This window comes from Dermacentor silvarum, chromosome 4, assembly GCF_013339745.2.
Source record: "Dermacentor silvarum isolate Dsil-2018 chromosome 4, BIME_Dsil_1.4, whole genome shotgun sequence".
Taxonomy (NCBI): Eukaryota; Metazoa; Arthropoda; class Arachnida; order Ixodida; family Ixodidae; genus Dermacentor; species Dermacentor silvarum.
The window spans coordinates 121432991-121459675 of record NC_051157.2 but is presented as its reverse complement, the minus strand read 5'-3'; the positions used below and the strand labels follow the sequence as shown (position 1 = coordinate 121459675).

The following is a 26685-nucleotide window of genomic DNA, read 5'->3' as shown; positions in this document are numbered from 1 at the left end:
GCCTCAGACGGACTTACTGGGAGCGCGAATAAGAGTCGGGAAGGTAAGTGTTACTGACAAGATAAGCTAAGCGATCTATGCGTTGTTTTTTAATAACTGTCGATTTTATTCAGAGTGCGAAGGTACCCAACTGGCTTGAGTCACGGTGGGAGGTTGATCACGTAACGCCATGCGAGTCTCATAACTTTCCTCGTATTACAAGGTTGCCGGGTACCCATGAGATGGCGACATTGACGCTGTCGTAGAGAAGTACAGTGGTCTTGAGTTCTTGAATTTGATGTATACTCAAGCCGTGTGACGAGTGACTTCACTGTGACGCTTACAAGGCTCTCGAGCACCTTCTTCGATGCGCAGCCTCAAGCGCTGCCAGTTTTTGACAACGCTTTAGTCTTGTCGCCGACTCAGATCCCGCGCTTATCTCCCCAAAGGCATTGCGCAGGCTTACGAGATTGCTCAAGTTACCTTTGTGACAATCCTGGAGGAGTCTGGCGGCTGACTGCGTTGCACACTTCGGTGTTCATTTTGTATATTTTCTGTATTATTTCAAATTTTATTATGGTTCAAACTAACACCGGGGCGAATACGGAGACGAGCGATACTACACAAGCGCTGATTATCAATAGGAAATTTGCTGCGGAAAAATGGCTTTTTATCTTACTTTGCCGCGCTGTTGTGTTTACCAACGAACCAGTACTAACTTATCAAGTTTTCTCCCCTCTTCAGTGACACTTTATTAGCCTAATTTATAACGGTTTATGCGCTTCTTTATTGTTATTACAATTACAACCTTCTATCCAACTTCTGTATGTATATTTTTGAGTGCATACTTGCTTTCGTCATTATTTATAGCTATATCCTTCCATCTTTCCATTTACTTCCTTTCCATGGCCCCGGGAGAGTTCAGGCGGCCACCGACAGGCGTCAGTTAAAACGCCCGCGGCCTTTCCTCTTCGATTATAAGCTTCCAGTTTGAACAACAGAACCTGTCTACTTACTTTACGCCAACTCTCGGATTCAGGCTAGGCGAACACGTCAGAAATACATGCACTGCTTGCGTGCTTTGCGAAAAAAAAAATACTAAAAAATCTGAGAAAAAATAGGCAGAATACTTTGTGAAATGCATCGGCTGTTTTATTGCCTTTGACACGCAGTTGCATGGTACTCGAATGGCTGTTGGAAATGGGTTAAAATGGAACATAGACAGTGGGTGAATTCTAGGAAACCATAGGTGAATCATTATTTTCATCATGCATGTTTAGGGCACAAGAAAGGGTCGATTCGCACATCCGCTGTTGGGCCCACAGGCATAGTGAAGAAATAATAACATCTCTATTTTAGCGACATATAACGTAATGTTTATTGCAATAGACCATCACAACGTATTTTGACATGTCCACGGACATGGTCCACCACAGAACGCTGTGATCGATTGCCGCATTAGCAACAGATGTTGCCGCAACAGGTGATAGGTGAGCAGCTGCCCGCACTAGAAATCGCTTCGACTACACACCATGTAGGTACACTTAGCACCCCTGAATCACTGTGTTCTGCACATCACTATATTGACAAACACGGAAACGAACGACACCATATGAAAATCTCACGCCAGCGCGAGACCTAAAGGTTTAAAAGGGGTGAGCAGTATTTAAACACAGCCATTCTTCAGTTCCGTGTTTTGAGAGCAACTATACAGTAAATTCAACAGTCCGGAATCTCGTCGCGCACCGCGTTCATTAATCAGTGCATCAATTGATGCTACAGTAGAGAATCCTGATGTTTCACAGTAGGAAGTATAGCCACAGGTCTGCTGCAGCCTCCGGAGGCTTGGGTGATGCTCGATCGACGGCTCAATGTGGAACACTAATGGTGAAGTGCGAAGCCTGTTTCTGCAGCTCTCTGTCTTTGTGCAACGTGTTAAAAGCCAGTTACCTAGGGCGTCGCGAAAAAAAATTGTGCAGGCTCCGCACACATCTTCACCTTTGTACACAACTACATCGCTATCTCTATCGGGCTTGCGTCAGATTCAACTTCTCGCCGTGCCGTCACGTTGGCGTCAAACGTCGCGCTAAGAAACTGGCATTCTTAGTAACGCTTATTCCCTTGCTCACAAGTTCGCAGTGAGAAATTTCCGCGGCTATTTTCACTCACTGCCGTCACTGCTATAACGACGAAATGTCAGGCATCGAACTGACGAACCGGAACGATGCTCGTCGACTGCACGTCTCGTCAGGGCAGGCGCACTGCGTTGATAAACTGCAGGCTGTGTCTGGCACTATCGCTTCCAGAAGTCGTCTTCCTCGCTGAGGGCAACGTAGTAGGCGTCGTTCGGCGCCACAGTCGTCGTCGCGTTCTCCAGGGCGCCACGCAGGTCTCCGATAGCGGTTCGCAGACCCGTGGCCGTCTCGGCCACCTTCTGCAGCATGGGGGGCATTCGCTTCTCGAGGTCTGCCGCCGCTCGCGACGCCAGCGACGCCGCGGCTCGCAGTGGCTCGTACGCGTCCTCGGTGAAGACGCGCAGCTCGAGGACTCGGGCGGCGGCCGCGGACTCGGCCAGCTCGGCCCTCAGGTCGGGGAGCTTGCGGGCCTGGGCGTCCAGCGAGTCGGCCAAATCGGTGACGCGCGACAGCGGAACTTCGGTGTCCCGTCGCACGCTCTCGGTTGCCTGCGACAAGACCGCGCGCATCAACTGATTAGCTTACGCGTACCGCAAAGTTTCATAGTGTCAGTGGCTAGTGCTGCATTCTAATGGTTTGTCCAGCATAGTGGAAGCCGTCGTTTATCATTATATTGTTTATCCAGCAGCCATTAGCGAGAAAGTCCATAGCGCCTTCTTTTTTTGTTTCCGTGGTTCAGTATTGTTATCTGTTTACCGAGCAGCGTTCTTTAAAAGCAACACAAGGTTAACATTCTTGCGGTAAATTGACCTAGAAGTAAGTTTACCACAACATTTACTTCTAATTTTTATCGACTTTAACGATAAACTTACCCATCGATAAATTCGACGGCGTATAATTTACCTGTAGTCAACTTATCGCAATAGCTTCAATACAGAAATAAACCATTAATGTGGAAGATATGAATCGGTAAGACAGGGCAACATTTCGACAGCAACATTTACTAGGCCGAAAATAGTATTTTTTATTTTAATGTGCCAGTCGATTTCTCCTAATTTCGTAGGAAATACACGTGGCGTCAAACTGATAAATTAATCAGATCCTCACCGCAAATTCAGAATGACAAATCATCGTTAAACTAAGTTAGGAGTTAAGTTCAGCGCCATAAGGAGGGATATTAAGTCGTATCAGTAAGTTATGCTTCGGCAATAGTAAAACCGCCACTGTTACTGTGAGATGGGTTTTGCTAGGATAGAAAAGGGCGACAACGAAAAAGACAGCAAGGCGCGATTTTCTAGGTCATTCGTTGCAGCCGGACATACCTAGTGCAAACTTCACGATCATTTTCACGTGAGGTGGACCATCGAGTCATTTCAAAGTCCCTGACGCTTGTGAAAGACAACGTCACTGTGTGCTATCATTTCGGCATTGCACGCGTGGCAAGAAATTTGTTAGCTCTCCTGGTTACACATGACGTTCGACATGTCGAGCCTACGCTGGGTTAAATTAAATTATGGTGTTTTACGTGCCAAAACCACGATCTGATTACAAGGCACGCAGTAGTGGGGGACTCCAGAAATTTGGACCACCTAGGGTTCTTTGACGTACACTTAAATCTAAGTACACGGGTGTTTTCGCATTTCGCCCCCATCGAAATGCGGCCGCCGTGACCGGAATTCGATCCCGCGATCTCGTGCTCAACAGCGCAACGCCTTAGATGACTGAGCCACCGCGGCGGGTACAACGTGTTTTTAGGTTGGTACACAGGTGCCGATAGTTTACAGGAGTTGTGAGTTTTATTGCGTTCAGCGCAGAGATAGGCCAACGTGGCTAAACATTTTGTGTACAATGTCTTCGTCTGGATAACGCTGATACATATTACGTCTCTTCTGTGGTGTAAACTATACAAGTATGTGAGAAAGCTATCAATGACCGTGCAATAGCGCTTCTGCATGATAAGAGCCTGTCTTGACATCGTTGAGAACCGAGTGAAGCATTTGTGGCATTTCTGCTAAAAAATGCAGGACAAGTTTTTATGAGAAAGATGTATTTGCGCAAGCGAAAATATGTTCATAGTCAAATTCTGCAAGTAGTGGGACATCTTTGCATTGCGTTTAATGCTACAGCTAGCTGTTTGGGTAATTACTTTCGAACTTGCGTGACAATCCGTAATCTTTATATTGCGTCGAAGGTTTGAAATCCAACAGCTAAAGAAAAAACACTATTGCATTTCTAAGCGAGTACAGGAATAAATTATGGCACATCAGTTCTGCGGAAGTTCACAAAATGGAGGAAGGTTGATGAAAGGAAACATTCTCGTACACCCGACTGTAGCATAAAGCTACAAAGAAAACCCATACGGGTTTCAGTGTTCGTACGTTTGCTTCGAGTTGTCGATTAATTCGCCCTCGCTCTGCGACCTGCTGCTGGTCTGCAGTATAGCTCGGATGGTGGAGGGCCCACTCCGGAAATGCGTTGGCTCTGGGGTGCATGAATACCTCAGACCAGGAAAAATTATCCTTCAAGTGCGAAACTTTCTGTTTGAAAATACCGTATGGGTTTCCTTTCAAGCTTCGTACTGCAGTCGGATGAATGACAATTTTCTCTTTCAAGAAATCAACTGGAATAACTTTCTGGCCTAAATAATTTGATGGTGACAACAGGAGAACTTTAGCGTCCACTGGTTGTTTATCTTATACAGATTGAAAACTGACCTGTAACAGTTACAGGAGCCACGACTCAAATGAAAACCGCTGTGCTTTAACAGCGGAGTTGTTAAACCAGCTCTTGGTTCGCCTTAGGCCACGTAGGGCGAACAAAAACTGTCGGCCGATCCTGGAGGTAGTGCAGAAAGGCTCCAAGCGCAATGGCCGGCACATACCCCTGTGAACTAGCGAAGCTGTTTAAGCTCGAGGATTGTCCGTCGAGTGTACGCCGCACAACCTCCGCCTGGCGATGACGTCACCATGCGTCGCCTGGCAACGCTTCGCGCCAGCTGCGCCTACCGCGCCGAGCCTCGCCACAGTTGCGTGAGCCGTGACGTCATCGCGCGCACCGCATCACTTCGCCTTAGCTTTTCGTAGCCATAGCGTCACCGCGCCGTGCGGAGCGGTTGCCGCGGCTACGCAGACGCAGAGCTAATCCGTGACGTCACTGCACCGACCCACGGGATAACTAGCTCCGCGTCGCCGCCGCGGCGACACCGAAGCCCTGCCGTCTCCGCGCCGAGCATATCGTCGCGAAGATGGGGCGACCGACGAAGAGCGTAACTCCCGAAGAAGAGGAAGCGCGGCGCGAAATTCGCTGCGCCGCTACTGGAGAGCGAGTGAGACGACTTCGGTCCGACCCCGAGTATCGCGCCGTCGAAGCGGCGGCGAAACGTCGGCGATTCGCAGACGATTCGTACTTACGAGCCCGCGAGACCGAGAAAAATCGTTTGAGCGTCCAGAAGCGGTCAGGATACTTTAATTACGCAGTGTTTGTTGCTCCTTGAGCTGTCGATGATTCCGGGGTGATCTTGCACAAAACGTGGCCGAGTCAAGAAGCATAACCTCGCAAAAACTTGGCCGAATCGAGATAAAGCCGAGGTCACCAGGCTTTGCTTTTTGCCCAGTCTTCGCACCACAAGTGTGAAGCTGCCCCTAATTTTTTTTAAAGTTGTAGCTGACATTACGTACTTTATGTTAAAAATAAGATCAAAATTCAATTTTTATATTGAGTGAGATAACTGCGCTGCATCTCAGACGCGAAGCTCAGCCGCTGGACTGATAAACAACCACGTATACAGACCGCACCCCGCTGGAGGCCGCATGTGTATTATAGTTCATTATATTCTGTCAGGACTCCATTCCACATCGCTACGGCATCCTTCATAGCGCACTGCACTGATTTATACCTCGATCACTTATGTACAATATGGCATTGTTCTAAATTCTTCAGATACCTGTTTTCTGTATCTACTGGACTGCGTGGCAATACGTGGCACGTACCTGGCGCAAGTGCTTGGCGATGTTGGTGCGTGTGGAGCCAAACAGATCTGTGAAGATGCCGCGCACCTTATCCTGGCGACGATTGGCTGTGGCGGTCCCCTGTATGAATGGCAGAACGATAAGCTTAAAGATTTTCTGAGCAAGCACCAGTATCTTGGGTCTATATTAAATGTTGTGTCCGCTGAAAGGTACGTGTGTGATGTACAGTAAGTCAACGCTTGTTATGTTGTGAAATGTTCATGTAGTATGTTATGTATGGGTACACTTACGGTCTGCGCACGCGTCTGTGAAACTGTGAACTTCCTAATGTGTTCTCGGACAATTCGAAGCACTTGTGTTTACATATGCAATTGTGTACGTGTGCCTCTTCTGTGGGTTCCTGTACTCATGTAAAGGAATTGGGTGTTAATGCTGACATGTTTTTATTGTGATACCGTTGCGCCACATTTTGTTACAAATAATGAGACAATATTTTTGTTTGCCATGCGACGAGTAGTAACCGGTGCCACCCACAGGCGCCAATCTCTCCTATTGCATCATGTATTAAAAAAAAAAACTTGATGGTGAGCATCACTATTAAAAAGAACAGGTTCAGGAAGGGATGCAGCAAAGGAATAAGACAAGGCAGAGAGCGTAGTCACAAATAATATTGCGCATCTGTGCAGTGCAGAAACGGTGTTGGTTCATGCACTCGATATCAGCAACTGCACACTTTGAAACGAAATTTTGCTAGTACAGAAGCGCTTAAGTGTACGTTTCTTCCAAGTACTATTATTGACCAGAATTATTCGTAGCATTCCTTAAATTATGTTACAGAACCGTGGGGTTCTTTATCCTTCATGTACACTTCAAGATTTTGTGTACGCCATGTTGGGTCATGGTCATGGTCCGCGGAATCAATAAAAATGAAATCTTTTTTTCCTTCTTCGGCGAAAGGCATCAAGAATCGGCCTATAGTAACGCCCCTTGACGAAGGTTGGCTATTTTTATTTGCAGTTCGTGGTTAGGGGCGGTTGTACTATTCAGCAAAATATCAGTAGTCACGAACCACTGCTGTGCGCAGCCTAATTCTCTGAGTATGTCTGCGTGTCGCGCTGTTATTCGCTGCACCCTGCGCTGTTATTCGCATACTCGCCTGGCTGCGGAACGGAGGGGTGGATCCAGTTGGTGACCTGTGGTTGTTCTTCAGCTCGACCATGTGCAAGGGCCTGGCGCTGCCAGTACCGCTGGAGCTCAAGGTACCGGAGGACATGGAAGGCTGCGACTCCCAGGGCATCAGTTGCGGTCTCAGCAGGTGCGCCGCTCCGTTAGAGGATGTCTTGCCTCCCACAATGACTGGCCGGCTCGTCTGGATGTTGACCGCTGGCCTCGCCAGCAGGAAGCCTCGCTGCTCCAGCTTGGCTGCGCGCAGTGCGTTACCGTTTATTCCATACGCACGTATAAGAGAAAAGACGGCGGGGTCCTTGGCACAGTGTTGCTGCAGTATCCGCCAAATGCAGAGCACTAAACTGCATTAGCGAAGCCATTGGGATGTAAAACTGAATAACATGTGACCAAACAATGCAGCAGTAACTGGGTGCAAGAACTCGCTACCTAAACCTTTTGCCGTATACGCTGAACGACAAGGCCTAGAACTTCCATCCGAGAGCACCTTAGCTTATGAAAGAAGTTGAGAAGGTCCTTTTTGTGAAAAAAAAACAGCTTCTTTAGAGCCGAACAAAATGATATACAAAAATAAACAATGTTCGGGCTCCAGAATTTAAGCCGCGTTGCGAAAATATGGTTATTCTAAATGGCCACGAAATGGCAGCCATACAAATTTGGAACTAATTTCGTACCTAAGTTCCCGCACCCCAGCGTGCCCTATTTAAATAAAATGAGTATCCTCAATAATATGAGAAACGTGCAGGGTATACACTTATTTTCATCGCAGTTACTTACTGGCTGCGAGGAAGACATTAATAATGGAAAAAATATTGGTTGCTTTCGATCAGGATTACATGAATACGCACCTTATCATTCTTTGTTCGTTCATTACCAGCTTTGTGTCGCGTTTAAACATACCCCTGACTGCAGTAGCCCATCCGGCACTTCGCGAAGCACGGTGGTATATTTTTAGAATAATCATTGAGCAGTGTAACCAGTATACTTTCAATTGTTACCCATGGCATCATCACAACCTCCTTATTATTGCAATATTTACCAATGCAACAGTTCTAAATCATTAAAAAAACGTAAAGAAGGACCGCAGCATATTAATCTATAGATATAAAAATTGATGATGTAGAACCTTCTGTGCACCAAGGCTGTCCGTCTATGGTTGGAATGGGGGGGGCAGACACCATGGCTAGAAATCTCTACGTGCCCTCTTTCGAGGTAATAACCGAGAATTAGACCGGGAAACATATTTAAACTATAGAAACAAAATGCTGCATATAGCATCAAAGAAGATTTAAAAGTGAATGATTCGGACGGCAGAAATGTAAAGGGTACGCCAGCAATATTTCCAAAGTACACAGCGGGCGTCGATAAGAGCGCTTGATGACGCGGCACAAGTTATCATCGAGATGCTTTGGTAGATGGCACAGCGTGGGCGACACGACGACGACGGTTTGACGTCGAGGGAGATGACGATGGCTGGACGATGACGACAACATGACAACGACGTAACGACGCCGTAACAACGACGTAACGACGACGTAACGACGACGTAACGACGACGTAACGACGACGGCATGACAACTGGTCCGTACCTTTTTCTTCTCTCCACGCTAATTCCATGCAGGCCAGATACTTCTCCGATCGTTCGCTTTAAGGTCGTGCAGATTCCACGCACTGCGGGAGTCGGTCTGAGCGAAGCTGTCCAATCGCACGCAAGACGGAACAGCGCATCCGGATAAGATACGCGCAGTAAACTTCCGCGACGAACGTGCTCCGAAACCGCCGGCCCAGGTGACCGACAAACGCGACACAGTGCCACTACCGACCACAGCATCTAGACCATCCGAAGCTTGACACGCCACAAAGCTCTCGCACGACAGCACACGCGCCTCAAAGAGCTATATACCTGGCGACAACTTTCCGTGGCAGCACGCCCAAGGCTACGCGCTTCGGCTCCGTAGCCTTGACCGTGCTGCCACAGAAAGTTGTCGCCAGGTATAGCAGGCGTTCGGCGACGAAGGCGCTCCGAAAGTATAGTTGCGCGAGACAACGTGCCTTGCATCGGTGGAGAATGTCCCGCCGCCGACAACCATAAAAACGAGCGAAAGAGCCAAAGAAAGCTGTTTGCTTTAAAGGGCCCCTCACCAGGTCTGGAAATTGCAAACAGACAGTAGAAGTGCGCAGATCACGCTCTAACAATCGTGACTGCAAGGTGTTAAAGCGCTGAACGGCGCGAAAACAGCTGAAATTTCAAACGAAAGTCCGCGGGCCATTTCTCTCGAGAGTGCTTAGCTTCCTATAGCGGAGAATCAAGGTCACACGCATAAAAGCCTCTGCGTAAGACCCACGGCCTGCATTGTTAATAATTACGGTGACACAGGCCGGTGCCTTGCGGAAAAAAAGGGTTGGTCATCCCACAAAGCTTAGAAAACTTCACCATTTTTTCCGCAAGGCACCCGCCTGCGTCACAAAACACGATAACAAATACGTAGATTTTCAGGCAGGAGTCGTTTATGACATTCCTTTAGATTGTGCTAGAAAGTACGTGGGCCAAACTGAGCAATGCCTGAATGACAGGCTGAAGCAAAATAATCACAAAGTTAACATTGGAAGGGAGGGCCACCTGGCAATTCATTGTAGAAATTGCGAATGTAAGCCAGACATCTTCGCCTGTGCTGTGGTTGCTAGAAGCCATGACAATGGGTTCGATTAATAATTGAGGCAGGTGATAAGCGGGTAAGTGTCACATCTATATCGTTATCGTGCAAAGAACTGCTTTACCCGAACGCGAATGCGCCCAGAGAAACTGTGATAGTGCTCCCTGTATAAAATAGTGGCGTTTTTTCTGATTAAACATGGTTGGAAGTGGCGCCCTGTGTGTGTGTTCTCTCTCCATCCGTCGTCGTCCTCGCGCCTTCACTTCAGATCATGTTTAACCAACACGCCCAACTATCCATCCTAACGCCACTGGCAGCGCAAAACGCCAAAAAAAAGCAAGGCAAAAAAAAAAAATCACCAGCCCTTCCCCTGTCGAGAAAATGGGGGTAAGTGAAGCTTTCCGTGTGGGTTTCTGACCTTCGTGATGATTTTCTATCTTTTTTTCCCTGTCTCTCCCTTTCTCTCTCTCTCTTTATTTTTCTTACTCTAGCTCTCTCTTTCTTTCTCTCTATCTCTTTCTTCCCCTCTCTATTTCTTTCTTCCTCTCTAATTCTCTTTCTCCCTTTCTCTCTTTTTTGTCCCTGTTATGTGCCATTGAGCTTGTACCCTTTCTGCACTATCGCCAGGATCGGCCCACTTTTCAGCGTGACACCACCATCACCACCACCGCCGACACTTGTGAGCCTATAAAGCTTCGCTAAATAATAAAAAAAACACCGCATATCGACGAAGTGAATGATAATGAGTGGGCGAAGCACCGGGGGATCATTCGGGTAACCGTGAATCCCCCCGTACATGCGAGAGCGCGGGAAGCGGCAGCAAAACGCCGGAAGCGTTCTCTACACGAAGTTGGTGGCGCCGATGCTCGGTTCGCCGATGATCGGTGGCGCCGATGCTCGATGCGCGAGCCCTCAGCTCTACGTCGGGAACGAGAGAGAAAGAGAGCGCGCGTCGGGAACGAACGCCCTTGTGCATCGCAGGGCCCCTAGCGGACTCAATGCAAACCAGAGCTACGGACGAGAGAGAAAGCGCGCGTCGGGAACGAACGCCCTTGTGCACCGCAGCGCCCCTAGCGGTCTCCATGCAAACCAGAGCTACGGACACCGGAGGACGACGAGGGACAAGGCTCGGCCCTAAGGTGCTTCGCCCCTAAAAAAAAAAGGTTTGGGTTCGTGACGTAAACGTGGCAAAGGATGGAATGTAGCTTGCGGAAGCTGGCAGGAGGCAAAGGGAGAGTCGAGTGTTCATGTTAACTACAGTGAACTAGAATTCTAGTACACTGTAATGTTAACTGTACAGCTCGCCTCCTGGCATCACGAGACGATGTAACCTTTCAATTTCTCCTATCTTGTGCTATAATGAACGAATCGGAAAACTTTTACAGCGAAGAAGTTAAGGGCTCACTCTTCGATGGTTGCGTCCGGCAATAGAAAAAAACTCTCATTGGCCGAATGCTGTATGTGCGAGTGAAAGCGCGCGAGGGCGAGGGACGCGCGCTTTCATGGGGAGCGAACGCACGGCGGAGAGCAAACGCGACTTCCCAGTGGAAGGGGAGCAGTGGGCGAGGAAGGCATCGAAGCAACCTAGGCACCCTAGTGCCGCCGACTCTTTCTGGGCTCTCGCCCGCCTCTCCCCCAAGAGTGTCGACAACGGCGTTTAGCTGTTCCTTCACGTCGCGAGCGTTTTGACAGCGGTTGTGTGCGGTCACACAAACAACGCGCACAAATGTTGTCGACGGCGGCGGCGTTTTGCCCGCGTTCGCACCGAACGCGCGCGGCGTTGGTGACGTGATCATGAAGAACGTGCCAACATTTGCCGTACACCCTATGGCGGTGTACCGTAGCGACCATTAGGCCATGGTCCCTGTGGTCACTAAATAAATGAAATCCACCGGATCATATATATTTCTCATTCTTTAATCGTTCGCATAACCAATTACACAATCACATCTTAATAGCAATAATTGGAAATACATAATTCCCACCATAGTACAGCTGCGCTGGTCATCCATCTTCACCCCAGTGGAAGGGCTGGCAGTTTTTTAGGGGCGAAGCCCCTCTAGCCGCGGCTTGGTCCTTCGCGCCGTGTACGCTAGTTCTCATTGCTCCCGCTAGAGGCGCAGCTGTGTTTATGGGGATATTAAAAATTGGGCAGATATGGCCATATATGGCCAATTTTTATATAGGGGCTTTAATAATTCATAGAGCGCCCGCTAGATGGCGCGCCGCCGTTCAGGCGGCTCGGCACACTCGGCGCGCGCGCTAGTTAGCGAACATCTCCACGTAGCTACTCATCATGAATACCCCAGAGGCAAAAGCAGCGCCGCGGCGTGCTCGCAACGGAGCAGCAGCTCGGACTCGCCGCCAAGACCCTGCGGTGAGAGCCCGCGAAGCAGAAGAAAGACGCCAGCGCCGGGAGGAAGCAAAAGCCACCATCGATGCAGAGGCTGCGGCAGCGGCGATAAAACAAAGCGGGTCCCTACAACGCGTTCGTCATGTGCGCGAGCGCGGGAAAGGTGGCAGCGGCAATGGGAGGGTTCCTGCCACTGCCACCGCCGCCTTTTCCGTGCTCGCGCACATGAGGAACGCGTTGTAGGGACCCGCGTTGTTTTATCGGTTGTAAACGTCCATCAACAGGCGTAGGACGATACAACTTGTGTATATAAGTGTATATAATTGCGTCGAGATGTAAATAATAAACATTGTGTGTATAAGTGTATATACATTCACCCTATAACAACGTGTCACGTCTTTATATGATGTGTGGGCGAACGCTTCACGGTTTTACCGATAAGCGTTCGAGCTTCGCCGTACTCATCAGCATTCACTTCGTGAAGATGGCGTTGATTTTTTTTCTATAGACATCACTTTACAATTTCCTGTCTACAACAAAAGTTTCCGATGGGACATGGCGAGAGGCCCCTTAAAACGTTAGGTTTCAGGGTATCTCCCGCATACGAGGCAGATGCTCAAAACATGACTCTCAAAATGAAACTGTAATTGAAAATTGCAATTCGATCGCTGAGGCCTAAACGTACGTCATCTCGCACAAACAACGCTGCTGCTCCAGCTTGCCGAGCACGCTTTGCCCAAATATTTGATCAGGACTTGCAAAGGGCACAATGTACCGCAGAACTGAGAATACATTTCTTAATCGGCATATGGATAATAATTTACTTTCTGATTTTAGGGACATTTTGACTGCTTTCAACGAGGTCACGAAACACTATCAAATGGGCCGTAGGTCCTTCCCACTCCCACACGAAAAGTTGTTTCGGCCACAGGCAATCTCTCTTCGCATGCTTCAGACGGGGATATACCCCAGCCTAGGGAGCCTACATGCAAGTACATGCAAGCGCTGTTCTTGCATGTAGGCTCCCTACCCCAGCCTCTCCATTTACAGTCACTACTCAGGTATTTCAGCGCATTGTCGAGACTGTAACGATCGCAGTGATTTCAGACACATGCTCTGGAGGTGCCCCTCTTTGCAGGGAAAGCATCAGGACTTCTCTGAAGATCAATTTGATTCCATGATCAAGACCCCGGTCCTACTACAACTCCAGGCTGTCCAGAAGGCCCACGACGCGGCGGTTTGGCTAGGCCTCCCCGTCCCTATACGTGGGAGCGGCCCGCGATCCTCCTCCTATAAAACCGGGGCGGATTCCTTCAGGACCTCAATAAAGTTATTTATCTATCTTTCTATCTGTTCTGATTTAAGGCAAAGACACACCGTTTTTCTTCACGCACAGTTATGAATTGCTGAGGCGCTTCTGGGACAACACCATGCTAACGCTTGCACGTATAGGCCAGATAAGATTTAAAACTACAGTGCTATCGCAGGTAGCCAAGCCTGTTTAGGTGTGTCCTTCGTTCATAACTGCCGCTGCGCCGTGTTCGAGCGAGGCTGTTAGTGCGAATAGAATCTCTCGATAAGCTTTTATGTACAGCCGCAGTCATATTTAGACCGAACACGCCTCAATCACCTTTTCGATTATACTGCTGGACGTGCCAGTGATTTCTGGACGGGTTGCCTTGCATTTGATAGTTTAATGCATATTTTTATTGCGATAGCAATTATATGGATACTCAAAGAGGATTTCTGCCGTCGGCGTCGCCGTGAGGTTCCGTATGACGTCCACGGCGATGAAATCGTCGCCGCGCGCCGGACGCTGTATGTGCGAATGAAAGGCCCCGAATGACGCGCGCTTTCACGGGGAGCAAACGCACGTCGGAGAGCAAACGCGCGTTCTGCGCCGTGCTCCCTGAAGGGCTGCATAATTAAGCGTCTCTTTCCTCCTTTACAATCACCATATATATATATATATATATATATATATATATATAGAAAGAGAGAGAGAGAGACAGAGAGAGAGAGAGAGAGAGAGAACAAACGCGACTTCTTCCGTCGTGCGAAAGGCCGTGGGGAGACAGGAGGGACGAAGGAGAGGCGACATTTAGCAGCGGCACCAAATGCGCATTTATATAAAAACGTTGCGAGGCGAGAAGGTGGTAAAGACTTCCGACGCTGCTCGACGAGTTTCCCGTTCTGATCTCGTCGAAAACCTCCGAGCCGCCCCCAGAGGCCCTGGCAACAGTCACCAACGCCGCGTGCGTTCGGTGCGAACGCGGGCATAACGGCGACGGCGTCGACAACAGTTCTGCACGTTGCTGGTGCTGCTGCATGTCCAAGTTTATACAGCTGATAAAACTACTATCCTTACTCCGTATAGCTCTCTAATAAGTTGCTCTCGCAATTGCTATCACCTTTCGGGTGAAACTGCGACATTTTTTCCCAATTCACTTACTTTTTTCTCCTTACAAACAGCGTTTGTCCATGTTCACAAACGCTGTTTGGAAGGAGCAAGAAGTAAGTTATTGGGAAAAAAATGTCGCAGTTTCACCCGAAAGGCGATAGCAATTGCGATAGCAACTTAGTAGAGAGCTATACGGAGTAAGAATAGTAGATCAACGACCTCGATGGTCTAAATAAATGTTTTCTCTCTCTCTCTCTCTCCATGTTAAACAGCTATAAGTGTGTCACCTCTCTGACGGCAGCTGTACGTGTTCCTTCGCTGTCCTGGGAGAACTGAATCATGCAACGAGTTTATATTTGCATGGGAACGGGCGGCATGCTGGGGGCGATGTTCGGGCTAAATGAACTTAGCCCGAACATTAGGGTTAAGTGAAATTGCTCAACAATCATTTCCTCTCTCTTTGAATCTTGTATAAGGAACGCGTAGAAATTTTTTCTAGTGTCTTGGGGGAACCCAGGACGGCGAATACTTCATATCTAAAATATTTACGTAGGGCTCTGGATGACGTGTGACCAGCTTCATATTGCCACCTGTAGGTAGTGGGTCGAGGGCAAGAGTGGGTCGAGCCCAAGAGAAGAAAGAAGACCTCGCGCCCCTTCTCTGCTCGAGCCAGCCCCGACCGTCGCGTCTTCCGAGAGCCAGCTGCTCTACGGGTTATTAAACCTTCAAGTCCACTTCTAGAGGCTCGTGACAAACTGGTGGAGGTGCGGGGTAAGCGTCCTCACGGATGTTGCAGACCCCTCCAAGGATCCGCGCTACGAATCCAGTGCCTGTCGACACACCCGTGCATCGGGCCAGCCGCAGGATCAGGGGACTGTCCCCAGAAGTCATCGACGCTACGGTTCCCACCACATCGACCGGTATGACCAGCGCCACCCTTCAAACCGCCCCAACCGGTACGGGAAGTCCGATGTCGAACCGTTACACACTTGAGAGCCCACGGATCCCAAAGACGTTTCATGGCACAGTGTTCGAAGACGTCGAAGACTGGATGGTCGAATACGAGCGCGTGGCCTCCGTGAACGAATGGAACGACACGAAAAAACTCAGACACGTCTACTTCTACCTGGAGGATGGCGCGCGTACGTGGTTTCAGAACCGCGACGGGCAACTGCCGTCGTGGCGCGAGTTTTGTCGTCAGCTCCTGGAGACCTACACCAGTTCTGATCGCCACGAACGAGCGGAACGAGCGATTCAGGCCCGTGTCCAGTTGCCAAACGAAACTGTGACCACGTACGTCGAAGACATGACGCGCCTCTTCCGACGAGCGGATCCAAGAATGACGGAGGAGAAGAAGTTACGTCATCTGATGCGTGGGGTCAAGGAGCAACTTTTCGCTGGCCTCATACGGAGCCCTCCGAAGACGGTCGCGGAGTTCTTGTCCGAGGCCGTAACCATGGAAAAGATGCTTCTGCATCGCTCGAACTTGTATGAGCGGCAAGCGAACAGCATGTCTGCTGCTGACATTTTCACGGCCATAGGAAGCAACGGCGACTCACTGCGAGAACTCATCCGCTCTGTAGTGCGTGAAGAGTTGCAAAAGGCCGCTGTAACACCGCAACCTACGGTAAGCTCCATAGCGAGCATTATCAAGGACGAACTGCACCAGGCGCTTCGTGATACCTTGCCTCCTGCTAACGCTGCGGCAGTACCTCCTGAATACCCTCGTGCGACCTACGCGGAAGCCCTGAAGCGCCCTGCTTCCTCTCCGCCGCTATTCGTTCGTGCTCCTCCTACGGTGTCAGTTCAGTCGGTGCAGCCGATACCGTACTACGACGCTGGGTACACGCCGCCGCCCGTTGTTCATGCCGCTCCATTTGCCCATCGTACGGAGCAAGCGGTTCACTACGTCGACGATAGACGCCCGCCGCCTCGGAAGTCGGATGTTTGGCGCACACCCGATTCGCGGCCTCTGTGCTTCTACTGCGGTGAAGCTGACCACTTGTACCGCCAGTGCCCATACCGGCGCCTTGGGATTCGCGGCTTTTCCGCATACTCGCCGCCGCCCCGATACGGCCAACGACCCCGGGACATTCAGGAATACCTGTCCCAGCAGCGCTTGCCACCGCCTGCCCGGCGGCAGTCGCGTTCGCCGTCTCCGAGACGATTTTCACCTCCGCCCCAGCGGTATTCTCCCGAGCGGTCGACCAGTCCCCGCCGGGAAAACTAACTGAAGCGATCTTTGGGGGCGAGGTCGCTGACGGTCGAAGCGCTGAAGACCTCCGACGGACGCAGTTACGGAAAGATACCGACCCGACACCACCTGCAACTGAACGGGACGACCGGCTTTCGCTCGATATACCAGTTACTGTTGACGGTTATGCCGTTAGTGCTTTAGTGGACACCGGCGCAGACTACACGATACTAAGCGGCAAAATAGCAACGCAGCTGAAGAAAGTGATCACGCCCTGGCATAACTCGCAGATTCGGACTGCTGGCGGCCACATCGTTACTCCGCTGGGCGCCTGCACGACTAGAGTTGAGATTCAAGGATCTACATTCGTAGCGAGCTGCCTTGTCTTACGCGAATGCTCCCGCGACGTTATCCTTGGGGTTGACTTCCTGCAGGAGTACGGCGCGATTATCAATCTGCAAGAGCGTCGTATCACTTTTTCTGCCGAACGAGCAATCGACGTGCAAGACGGCCGACGGCGCGACGACGTACTTCGTGTGTCTGCTGACAGTGTAACGCTTCCTCCACGTGCCAGTGTCCTCGTCGACGTCACATGCTGTGGCTTACGCGATGGCGAAGCGGTGGCCGAAAGTAACTTGGAACACCTACTGAAACAAGGTGTTTGTGTGGCTCGCAGTGTTATACAGATTCGTGCTGGTCATTCGCAATTGTTTGTTACCAACTTTAGCTACGAGCACCGACACCTGTTCCGCGGCACTTCGTTAGCGTTTGCTGACGCAATAGCAGACGTTAACAACTGTTTCACGTCAGAAGTAGTGGAGACAGCAGACACGTCTCTGGGCCATCTTGACATCAATTCTGAACTGTCCACCGATAGCCAGACAGCACTGCGCAAGCTCTTGCTTGAATTCAGGACCTGCTTCGCACATTCTTCCAAGGTACGCCAGACTTCCATCACTAAACACAGGATCATCACGTACGAAGACGCACGCCCGATACACCAGCAGCCTTACCGCGTGTCGGCAAGAGAACGCCAAGCCATACGTACGCAAGTCCAGGAGATGCTTGACGATGGCGTCATCGAACCTTCCAACAGCCCGTGGTCATCTCCGGTCGTTCTTGTCAAAAAGAAAGACGGAACGCTACGCTTCTGTGTCGACTACCGCAAGCTCAACAACGTGACTAAAAAGGACGTGTACCCGCTGCCGCGTATCGACGACTCGTTAGATCGACTACGGCGCGCCCAGTACTTTTCTTCTCTCGATTTAAAAAGCGGGTACTGGCAAATCGAGGTAGACGAACGAGACCGCGAGAAAACAGCCTTTGTGACTCCAGATGGGCTCTATGAATTTCGAGTGCTTCCTTTTGGCTTGTGTTCAGCCCCGGCTACTTTCCAGCGAATGATGGACACTGTCCTTACTGGACTGAAATGGCAGGCCTGTCTTGTGTACCTGGATGACGTGGTCATCTTCTCTGAAACGTTCGAGCAGCATCTTCACCGCCTACGGAGTGTGCTAGAAGCCATCCGATCGGCAGACCTCACACTTAAGCCCGAAAAGTGCCACTTTGGTTACGAAGAGCTCAAGTTCCTCGGTCATGTAGTAAGCGCCAAAGGGGTCCGACCCGATCCAGACAAGCTTGCCGCTGTGGCCGCGTTTCCAGCTCCTGCCGATAAGAAGGCCATCCGGCGCTTCCTGGGTTTGTGCGCCTACTATCGCCGGTTTATTAAAGGCTTTTCGAAGATAGCGGAACCCCTGACACGCCTTACAAGAGACGATACGCCATTTGTGTGGCATAATGAGCAACAGGCGGCTTTTGCTGAATTACGACAGCGCCTTCAGTCAGCACCCGTTCTTGCACATTTTGACGATGATGCTGATACTGAGGTGCATACCGACGCCAGTAGCATTGGCCTTGGCGCAGTGCTCGCCCAGCTTCAAGATGGAGTGGAAAGAGTAATAGCGTATGCTAGCCGCTCCCTGTCCCGTGCCGAGGCGAATTATTCGACTACAGAGAAGGAGTGCCTCGCGGTCGTGTGGGCGATCATCAAGTTTCGCCCCTATCTCTATGGTCGTCCCTTCAAAGTAGTGACGGACCACCATGCCCTCTGTTGGTTGGCAAGCATGCGCGACCCTTCAGGACGACTGGCACGGTGGAGCTTGCGGCTACAGGAATTTGACATCACCATCGTTTATAAGTCTGGCCGTAAGCATGAAGACGCTGACACGCTGTCCCGCGCACCCATTGATCCTGCCAGTCAGGAAACAGAGGATGATGACGGCTTCCTGGGCGCCATTCGTTCATCGGATTTGAGCAGACGGCAGCGTGACGACGGTGAGATTCAACCGATCATCGATCATTTAGAAGGTCGCGACACAACCATACCACGCCATCTGTCCCGCTGGCTGACGTCCTTCTGTCTGCGAGACAACGTGCTTTATAAGAAGAATGCTCGTTCGACCAGCCGTGCTTACCTCCCGGTGGTTCCAAGGGACATGCGCGACGACGTCCTCTTCGCTTGCCATGACGAACCGACATCTGGTCATTTAGGCCTTTCACGAACACTCGCTAGAGTAAGCGAAATGTACTATTGGCCCGGGCTTTCGGCAAGCGTCAAACAGTACGTTAAAGGCTGTCGTGAATGCCAGCGCCGCGAATTTGCAGAGCGTGCTGAGGAAGCCCGGCAGCTCGCGCGGCTGCATATCGGCCAGCAGCAGCAGGCAGACGCACGACGCTACAACATCCGCCACAGGGACGTGTCCTACAACCCCGGGGACCAAGTTTGGGTGTGGACCCCCGTTCGCCGTCGTGGTCTCTGTGAAAAACTGCTGAGCCGGTATTTCGGTCCGTATAAAGTGCTCCGCCGCGTCAGTGACGTAAACTACGAAGTTGTTCCGGACACATCATCGCAGACACGGAGTAGGACACAAAGACAACCGAGTTCAGACATAGTTCATGTTGTGCGCATGAAGCCTTACATTGCGCGTCCGTAACTTTTTTTGTTTTCGTTTTTTTGTTCTCTCATTCCCTTCTTTGTTTCTACTTTTCAGTTATCTTTGGGAGATTGCTTCTTCGTTCATTGACTGTGCCGGCGTGACGGCTACTCTTTTTTTTGTTGTATTTTCGCTTTGCCGGCCTTCTTCGTCGTTGTCTTCTACGCCTATTTTTTTTTTTTTTAGCATCGAGGCGATGCTTTTGTTCGGAAGGGGGGATATTGCCACCTGTAGGTAGTGGGTCGAGGGCAAGAGTGGGTCGAGCCCAAGAGAAGAAAGAAGACCGCGCGCCCCTTCTCTGCTCGAGCTAGCCCCGACCGTCGCGTCTTCCGAGAGCCAGCTGCTCTACGGGTTATTAAACCTTCAAGTCCACTTCTAGAGGCTCGTGACAATATTTCTGTAATGGTATGTTTTTCTATTTTGTGTTATTATGCTATGAATATTTACAAAGGATAACTGTTAAGATAGCTAAATGATAATCTTCAGACTTCTATCGCGATAGAAATTACACGGTCACTCGAGGCGCGCTTGCGCCGCCGCCGCCGTGCTCTCACGTTATCGACGCACATGCGCTGCCAACACGTGGCCAGGGACGTGCCGTGCGTTTGGCTGCTAAAGCGACGAAGCGCAGTGGGCGCACAATCACGCTAAAGTCAGTTGCCTCTGTCGGAGTCAGGTCAGCATTGTGGCCTCCGCTGCTGTTCATGCCACCATGAGTGCTGGCACAGTGGTGCTCCTGCTGAGCTGTTGTGTGCATACAACACCGGGGTGCACACACTGGTCCGAGCAGAACGGAGAGTTAGCGTCAAGCTAAATCTATATATCTTTCAGTGGGCGCTGACGAACCATCGTCTGCTTCCCATCGGCATCATCTCGCTCACCAGCAAGGTGCGACGCCGTTAACGACGCTTCCGGTGTTCCTCATCGCGTCAGCGTTGTGACACGCCTGCCATCTACCGGGACTCTGTTCCTGCTGGCACCGAGTCACTTTCGCGTATCGTTTGAACATCGTGCGTTTGAGCTCGAGCGCAACGCCAAATCTTGCTATCGCTTTCAATGCTACATTTGCCTTCGGGCGAAGCTGCCCATTTTTAAAGCGATCAGCTTTCTTTCGGTCTTTCTCCCGCTTCTGTGGTGGTCGGACTTTCCCCGCCGTTACAAAGGCGCCGATGCAGGGGTTGCGTGTTCTCGCGAAGCCGGGTTGGGGGCGCTTTGGTCGCCGAACGTGCTGTCCCGCGAGAGCATCCTGAACGACTGAGGGTTCGCTGTGGTAAAGCGCTCGAAAAGGATGGCCATCCTGCTCTCCCGGCCTCCTCTCTCATTGTGGCGGCTACGGGTGAAGGCTGCAGTGGGAGAGGACCACGCCGGTGCATGCTCACGCCTTCCCCAAAGGCCCCGAGTCGTGCTCCCTAAAGGATTACAGAAACTAGCGCCTCTCTCTCCCCCCAATCACTATCTCTCTCTCACAGGAGACAAAACACAAGTGACAAATCGGCTTATATATCTAGCCATCTATGCTACCGTTACAGATGTGCTTGTTAACGACTTTGTTTTCTATGGAATATACGCAATAGAACAACAAACGCTACCTATATATCCTCACTGAAGCAGATATACACCTTTAAGTGCGGTGTTTCTGTAATGAAGCTAGAAACTTTTTTGAAGCATTTGGTTATTCGCTCGCATTAACAATCATCGTCGATGGTTTCTGCACTATTTAATTAGGCTGGCAAATATGAATGAACATAAACAGATCGGTGATAGAAGAATTTGGGAAAGTAGGTGGCTACATTATGACAAAACAATGGTACAATGGCATGGAGAGCAGACGTAAACAAACACAGTTCCAAACGTGTTAAAATACGTCAAGTGCATGATGCAGTGCTTAAAGAATTAACAAGTCCACAGCTCAACAAGTATTTCGCTCAGCACTTTTTTTTACTATGATTTAATTCTAAGTGTATTGGATCGGTCACATAAACGGAGTTTTTTAGTTTGTAATCTGTGCACAAGTTTACAAATTGTGACAGAACCAGTAAGCAAACAAGAATATCTATTCACGTATTATTTACAAGACAAAGGTATGAGCAAGCATGTCTCTGACATCGTCGTCTTCAGCACCAAGCTCGTGCTCTTTTTCCTCAGGGCTGTAACAGCACAATTATGTGCACCGAGCTCTCTTATACTTTTGACGATCGAATTCTTGTTTAAATCTATATAGGTATTTTAGTCTAGCTGCGTTTTTCTTTCGTGTTTCTGCGAGAGTTGTCTTCACGCATGAGTGCTCTTACAATAAATTAGCCACGTCTCTGCCTGATTGACTGCAAATGACGCCTAAGGCGCGTGGTAGTGCTGCGTCAGCTACGGACGGCGTAGACGTCCGTGCCGACCTCAGCAATGGACAATTTTAGTTGAGCATCGCTTACGGCTCGCTCCGCTCTGTTTTCGAACGCGCGCCGAGGCACAGCAGAGAACTGCCCTGATTGGGCACTCTTCAAGAACCCGGAGCCAAGGGGCTGGCGATGCGGACAAAGCATCGCCACAAATAAACGTTTTCTTCTTACTCTTCTTCTTAGAGACGTGGGCGACGCACAGACAGCTCGGCTGGCAAACGACGACGTAGCTTAAGTGGACGCTCCGTCACGCTCCGCTGAATCGACTCAGTAGTGGAGCCAGGGCAGCGTTCTACTTTCCGGTGTTGGTACGAGCGTATAAGCGTTGTGCCCCGCGCGCGCTGTTGTTCCCGCTGAGCAGCTCCGTGCAATTCACTAGGATATATGGCAGCGAGCAGAGCGGATCAGCGGAAACCATCCAGTGCAATAGTAGAGTGATTTTGGTTAGGTACTGCTGATGCTTAAATTCGCAGCGTGAGGAGTTTGATTACCTGAACGCATGAGTGTAATTTCAAAACGAGACAAAATTTTCACACATGCTTAAGGTGGGGGCTGTAAAGTTACTTTTGATAAGCATGCCTTGCTGATAAATACATATTATTCTCGACTGCTGGGCAGAAGCTTAGTTTAGGTGTGTGCAGCCTCTGTATACCTGGTATCGAAAGTGGCCAATGTGCGCTGTATTTCTTCTGCAGGAGCACTCCTACGCCCAACACTGGCGGTTTCTTGTAGCTTCTGCAAGCGTCTTCCCCTGGTCGGCAAAACGCCCGGAAGTAGCCAAAGGAGCACTTACGAAGCTATTTCTTTGCCACAGTCGCCTCTAATGTCTTCACGAATAATTCAGTATATCTGCAACCGCTTATGCAGGTCTGCTAAGTTATAACTATTTTAATTCTAGTATTTTAAAGAAAGCTCCGAGCCCCATAGGTTTGGTAAAAAAAAGAATTCCACGTGAACTAGTCGGAACGGCATCGCAGAATCCGCCTTTCATCCGCTACCACGGCGTTCAGTGAGGTGCGATCAGATTTGCTAGTTTGCTGGTAATGGTGGCACAGCTGTACCTCAAAGAACAATGGGATAATCTATCATGGAAATTCAAGCTCGTGGGCTTTGTTTTATGCCAGATCGAGCATGCGTACAGCCTTATTTTTTTTGCTGGCTTTGCTCCTCACATGGGTGCTCGATTTCACCATCATAACGAAACACAAGGTATAGTGCGAGTGAGCGAATATTTCTTCTCCGTAATAAAACAATACATCACAATATATTACATGTCTAAATATACTCGGCCCATTCATACCCAGCTTCGTATACAGCGGTTTCATTTTCGAGCTGTAAGATTAGAGAGGCTGTTACTCGATAAATCCCGTTTCTCTAGTGCAGAGTAGCAAACAGGACTTCTGGTTAACCTTTCCTTTTTCTTTCTCCCTCTCGTAAAATTGTATCCAAATAAGCCCTTACACGGCTGCTGTAATACTTGATGCCCTGATTTAGCTTCACTGAGATTTTTAATTTAGTACGGTATCAATGACGATGACCTTACGTTTACTATACGAGTGTCCAAGGGCCACATTCACAAAGCTTTTCTTTCGTAAATGCTCTTTGCCATTGGCCGGCCGCCTTAGATAATATTATGTCTTGCATCCGGATTGGCTGAAGTTCTTGCTTATGAACAATTCTTGCGTTAGGAGTTTTTGTGAATTCGGGCCCAGATCGGTAACCTGTGTATGAGGGCTAATTTGCACACATATGTACGTAATTAGCATAGGTGCACTAACACTTATTTTTTGACCTTATGTGGCTAATGTATTGGAGCAGCTTGAAGCATGTCCTCAAGGAACAACAATCTAGGCGAACAACTCAATTTTGAATTGAATAATTCTTGTGAGAGCTACGTAAATAATTATTTCACTTTCACAGGCATGCTGACATTGAAAACGAGACTGCCTATGACTAGATCTTGATCGTTTCCGGATTTATCCACGCTTGCACCGTCACCACTAGCACGGCCCTGTGAGGAGGTGCCTTGCGAATTACAGGACTAATTGAGAAAGGTTTTCATTCGTAAGTGAACTTTTCCATTGGCCACCCGTCGTCGCAAATGATATGCCCAACATCGCCATTGGCTGACGGCTGTTCTTACGAACATCCCTACCGTAAGAATGTTTTTTTTTTTTGCGAATACAGGCCCGGCCTTTGCTACATTTTTTTTTTTTTGCTTTCAGGGCAGCGAAGATTCTCGACGCCGGTGGCGCGCTAAATGAGCGCCGACATTTTGCCGTGCGTGCCCAATACGCAGTATCAAATTTTTGGCTGTCAGCGTTCGCCATTATACCGGCATTAATTCTCTTGGGTGCTTGCCGCAGAAAAAACAACAACAATAACCGAGCACAGAAACGAAGTCACGGACCTGCCGCAAGGCACCGGGTCTCTGGCCCACGCCGTTGGTGACGGTGGCAACGCTTTGTGAATATGGGCCTTTTTTCTTAAGTTCTTTCTGCGACTGGCCACAACCGGGGCGATCGTCTCGTTATTGCGCCGATCGCTATTACGAGTGGCAACTGTAATGAGAAAGCGATCTTATACGCAAGAGAAGTTTTTCGAATTATGGTGCAGTTGCACTTAAAATGAATCTGCCAAGGTGATGTAGTTCACAGTTCATTCGGAATTCATCGGCCTTTATAGCGCTATTCACTTTTTGGTACCGCACATGCCCCTAAAACAACCTCAAAAATGAGTTTTTGGGATAAATTTGACGCGTGTTAGTTTTTATTTATCAGCGAGTCTTTCACGAATATTATCGAACTAATCAAAGCCCCAGAACTTTATTTAATATTAAGGCAATTTTCAGACATTTGGTGCACCTATATATATATATACAGGGTGTCCCAGCTATCACGCAGCACGATTTAGAAAAAGAGGAATGGCGTTACGCAAAGCAAACCTAGTGCGTATTGTTTCCAGTACAGTGGAGTAGCCGCCAGTAATTTTTTCGTTACTGAGATTTAATTTGGTAATTGTAAATAATTATCTAACTCGAGAAGTACTGTCCTAATTATCAAAGTGTCAATGAGAAAATTGTAGAGCACCATGAAAAACTCCCGATACAGCTTTCTGTTGCTCAATACGTGATACATAAATGTTTTTTCCGAGTGTGAAAGAAGCCCATATGTGCAGTCATGTCCACGCACTCTCCACCACGCGAGCGGTGATTACACAGTCCCCGGCATCAGCCCAGTTTATTTGGCAAGAAACAAACCTAGCAGCCATGCCAAATGCCGGGGAGGTAGAAAAAAAAGCCTTAATTTTAATAAATGACTATGCGCTCGAAGGCCAATTTCTGTGTAGTAAGGATATTTCAGCACCGTTTGTCATTTCGCTGCGTCAGTCCGCAGAGAACAGACGCGGTCATCGGTATATCCGTAGGGTGTATTTACAAATGGATATATAAGCCAATTCGTCAAACACCTGACCACTCGGTCGTCTACCCGGCTTGACAGATACATATCCGCACATATCTATATCTCAAGTTCCTAAGAGTAGTACACAATGAAGCTTCTCTTGGAAAGGCTTTTCGCCACGCGTCCGCGTAAGTGGGCTATAAAGCTTGAAATGCAAGTCACTGTACTTGCGAGAGACATTTAAAACGCTGATGATCGGCATCATCGCCTGCTTATACGTATATAGCGAGAACTATCGCTTAGACCTGCGTTGATCATCATTGTCGCGTGATTTTACCTCTTTGTTTAGTAGAAAAGAGATACTTCGCTTTCCGCGCGTCTCCCACGGCGCGTTTTGTGAACAGCAGCAGCTTTTCGGAACTTAATGCTGCGCTAGCTCTGACACTTCTTTCTGGTGGGTCGTTCTTCTTTGAATGACGAAGAACGGCATCCCGAAAGACGACCATGACAATATCTTTCTACATGTCCAAGTAGAACAGGAGCGGAATGAAGGTTTTCGCGAGAAGAATGCGCAAGCATGACCACTGCGGCCATGCTGCGCTTAGAAGACCATTACGCTCGGCTTCGGAGCAATATGGCAACTGGAGTGCGAAACTCTGCTGCTGGCATGGGCAGCCAATCAGGCGGATTCGCGGTGAACCGCGGTGAACCGCGTTCGTGCTTTCGCACAAACCTCACGACATACGTTCAAAGTGATCTGACATGCATTTTTTTCGCGGACGCATTTTGGCAGAGTCACAGCCTGCTTACCGATGATGCGGTCTGAGCTGTGCGTCGTGAAGTTGCGCAGGTCTCCGAGCATGTGGCGGAAGAAGCGTTGCTCGTCCCTCAGGTCCCGCAGCTGGTCACCTATGGAGGCCAGTTCGGCGGTGGAGGCCTTGTCTCCGCTTGAGGACAACGAGGACGACGACGACGACCCGCATCCCTGCGCATGCGTAATTGTGTGATTACATTTTGTTTGATTCCTTC

General features: G+C 49.4%; 1 protein-coding gene across 1 annotated transcript in view; it reads right to left on the bottom strand.

The window, feature by feature from the left end:
* Positions 1-1189: 1189 nt before the first annotated feature.
* LOC119448870 (uncharacterized) overlaps positions 1190-26685 on the bottom strand; it is a 35161-nt gene continuing 9665 nt past the window's right edge. Inside the window, exons 4-7 of the mRNA XM_037712082.2 lie at positions 26467-26641; positions 7239-7504; positions 6104-6202; positions 1190-2662 (exon numbers count right to left, since the gene is read on the bottom strand). Coding sequence (XP_037568010.1) covers positions 2273-2662; positions 6104-6202; positions 7239-7504; positions 26467-26641 — 930 coding nt within the window. The 3' untranslated portion in view covers positions 1190-2272. The remainder of the gene's footprint in view (positions 2663-6103; positions 6203-7238; positions 7505-26466; positions 26642-26685) is intronic.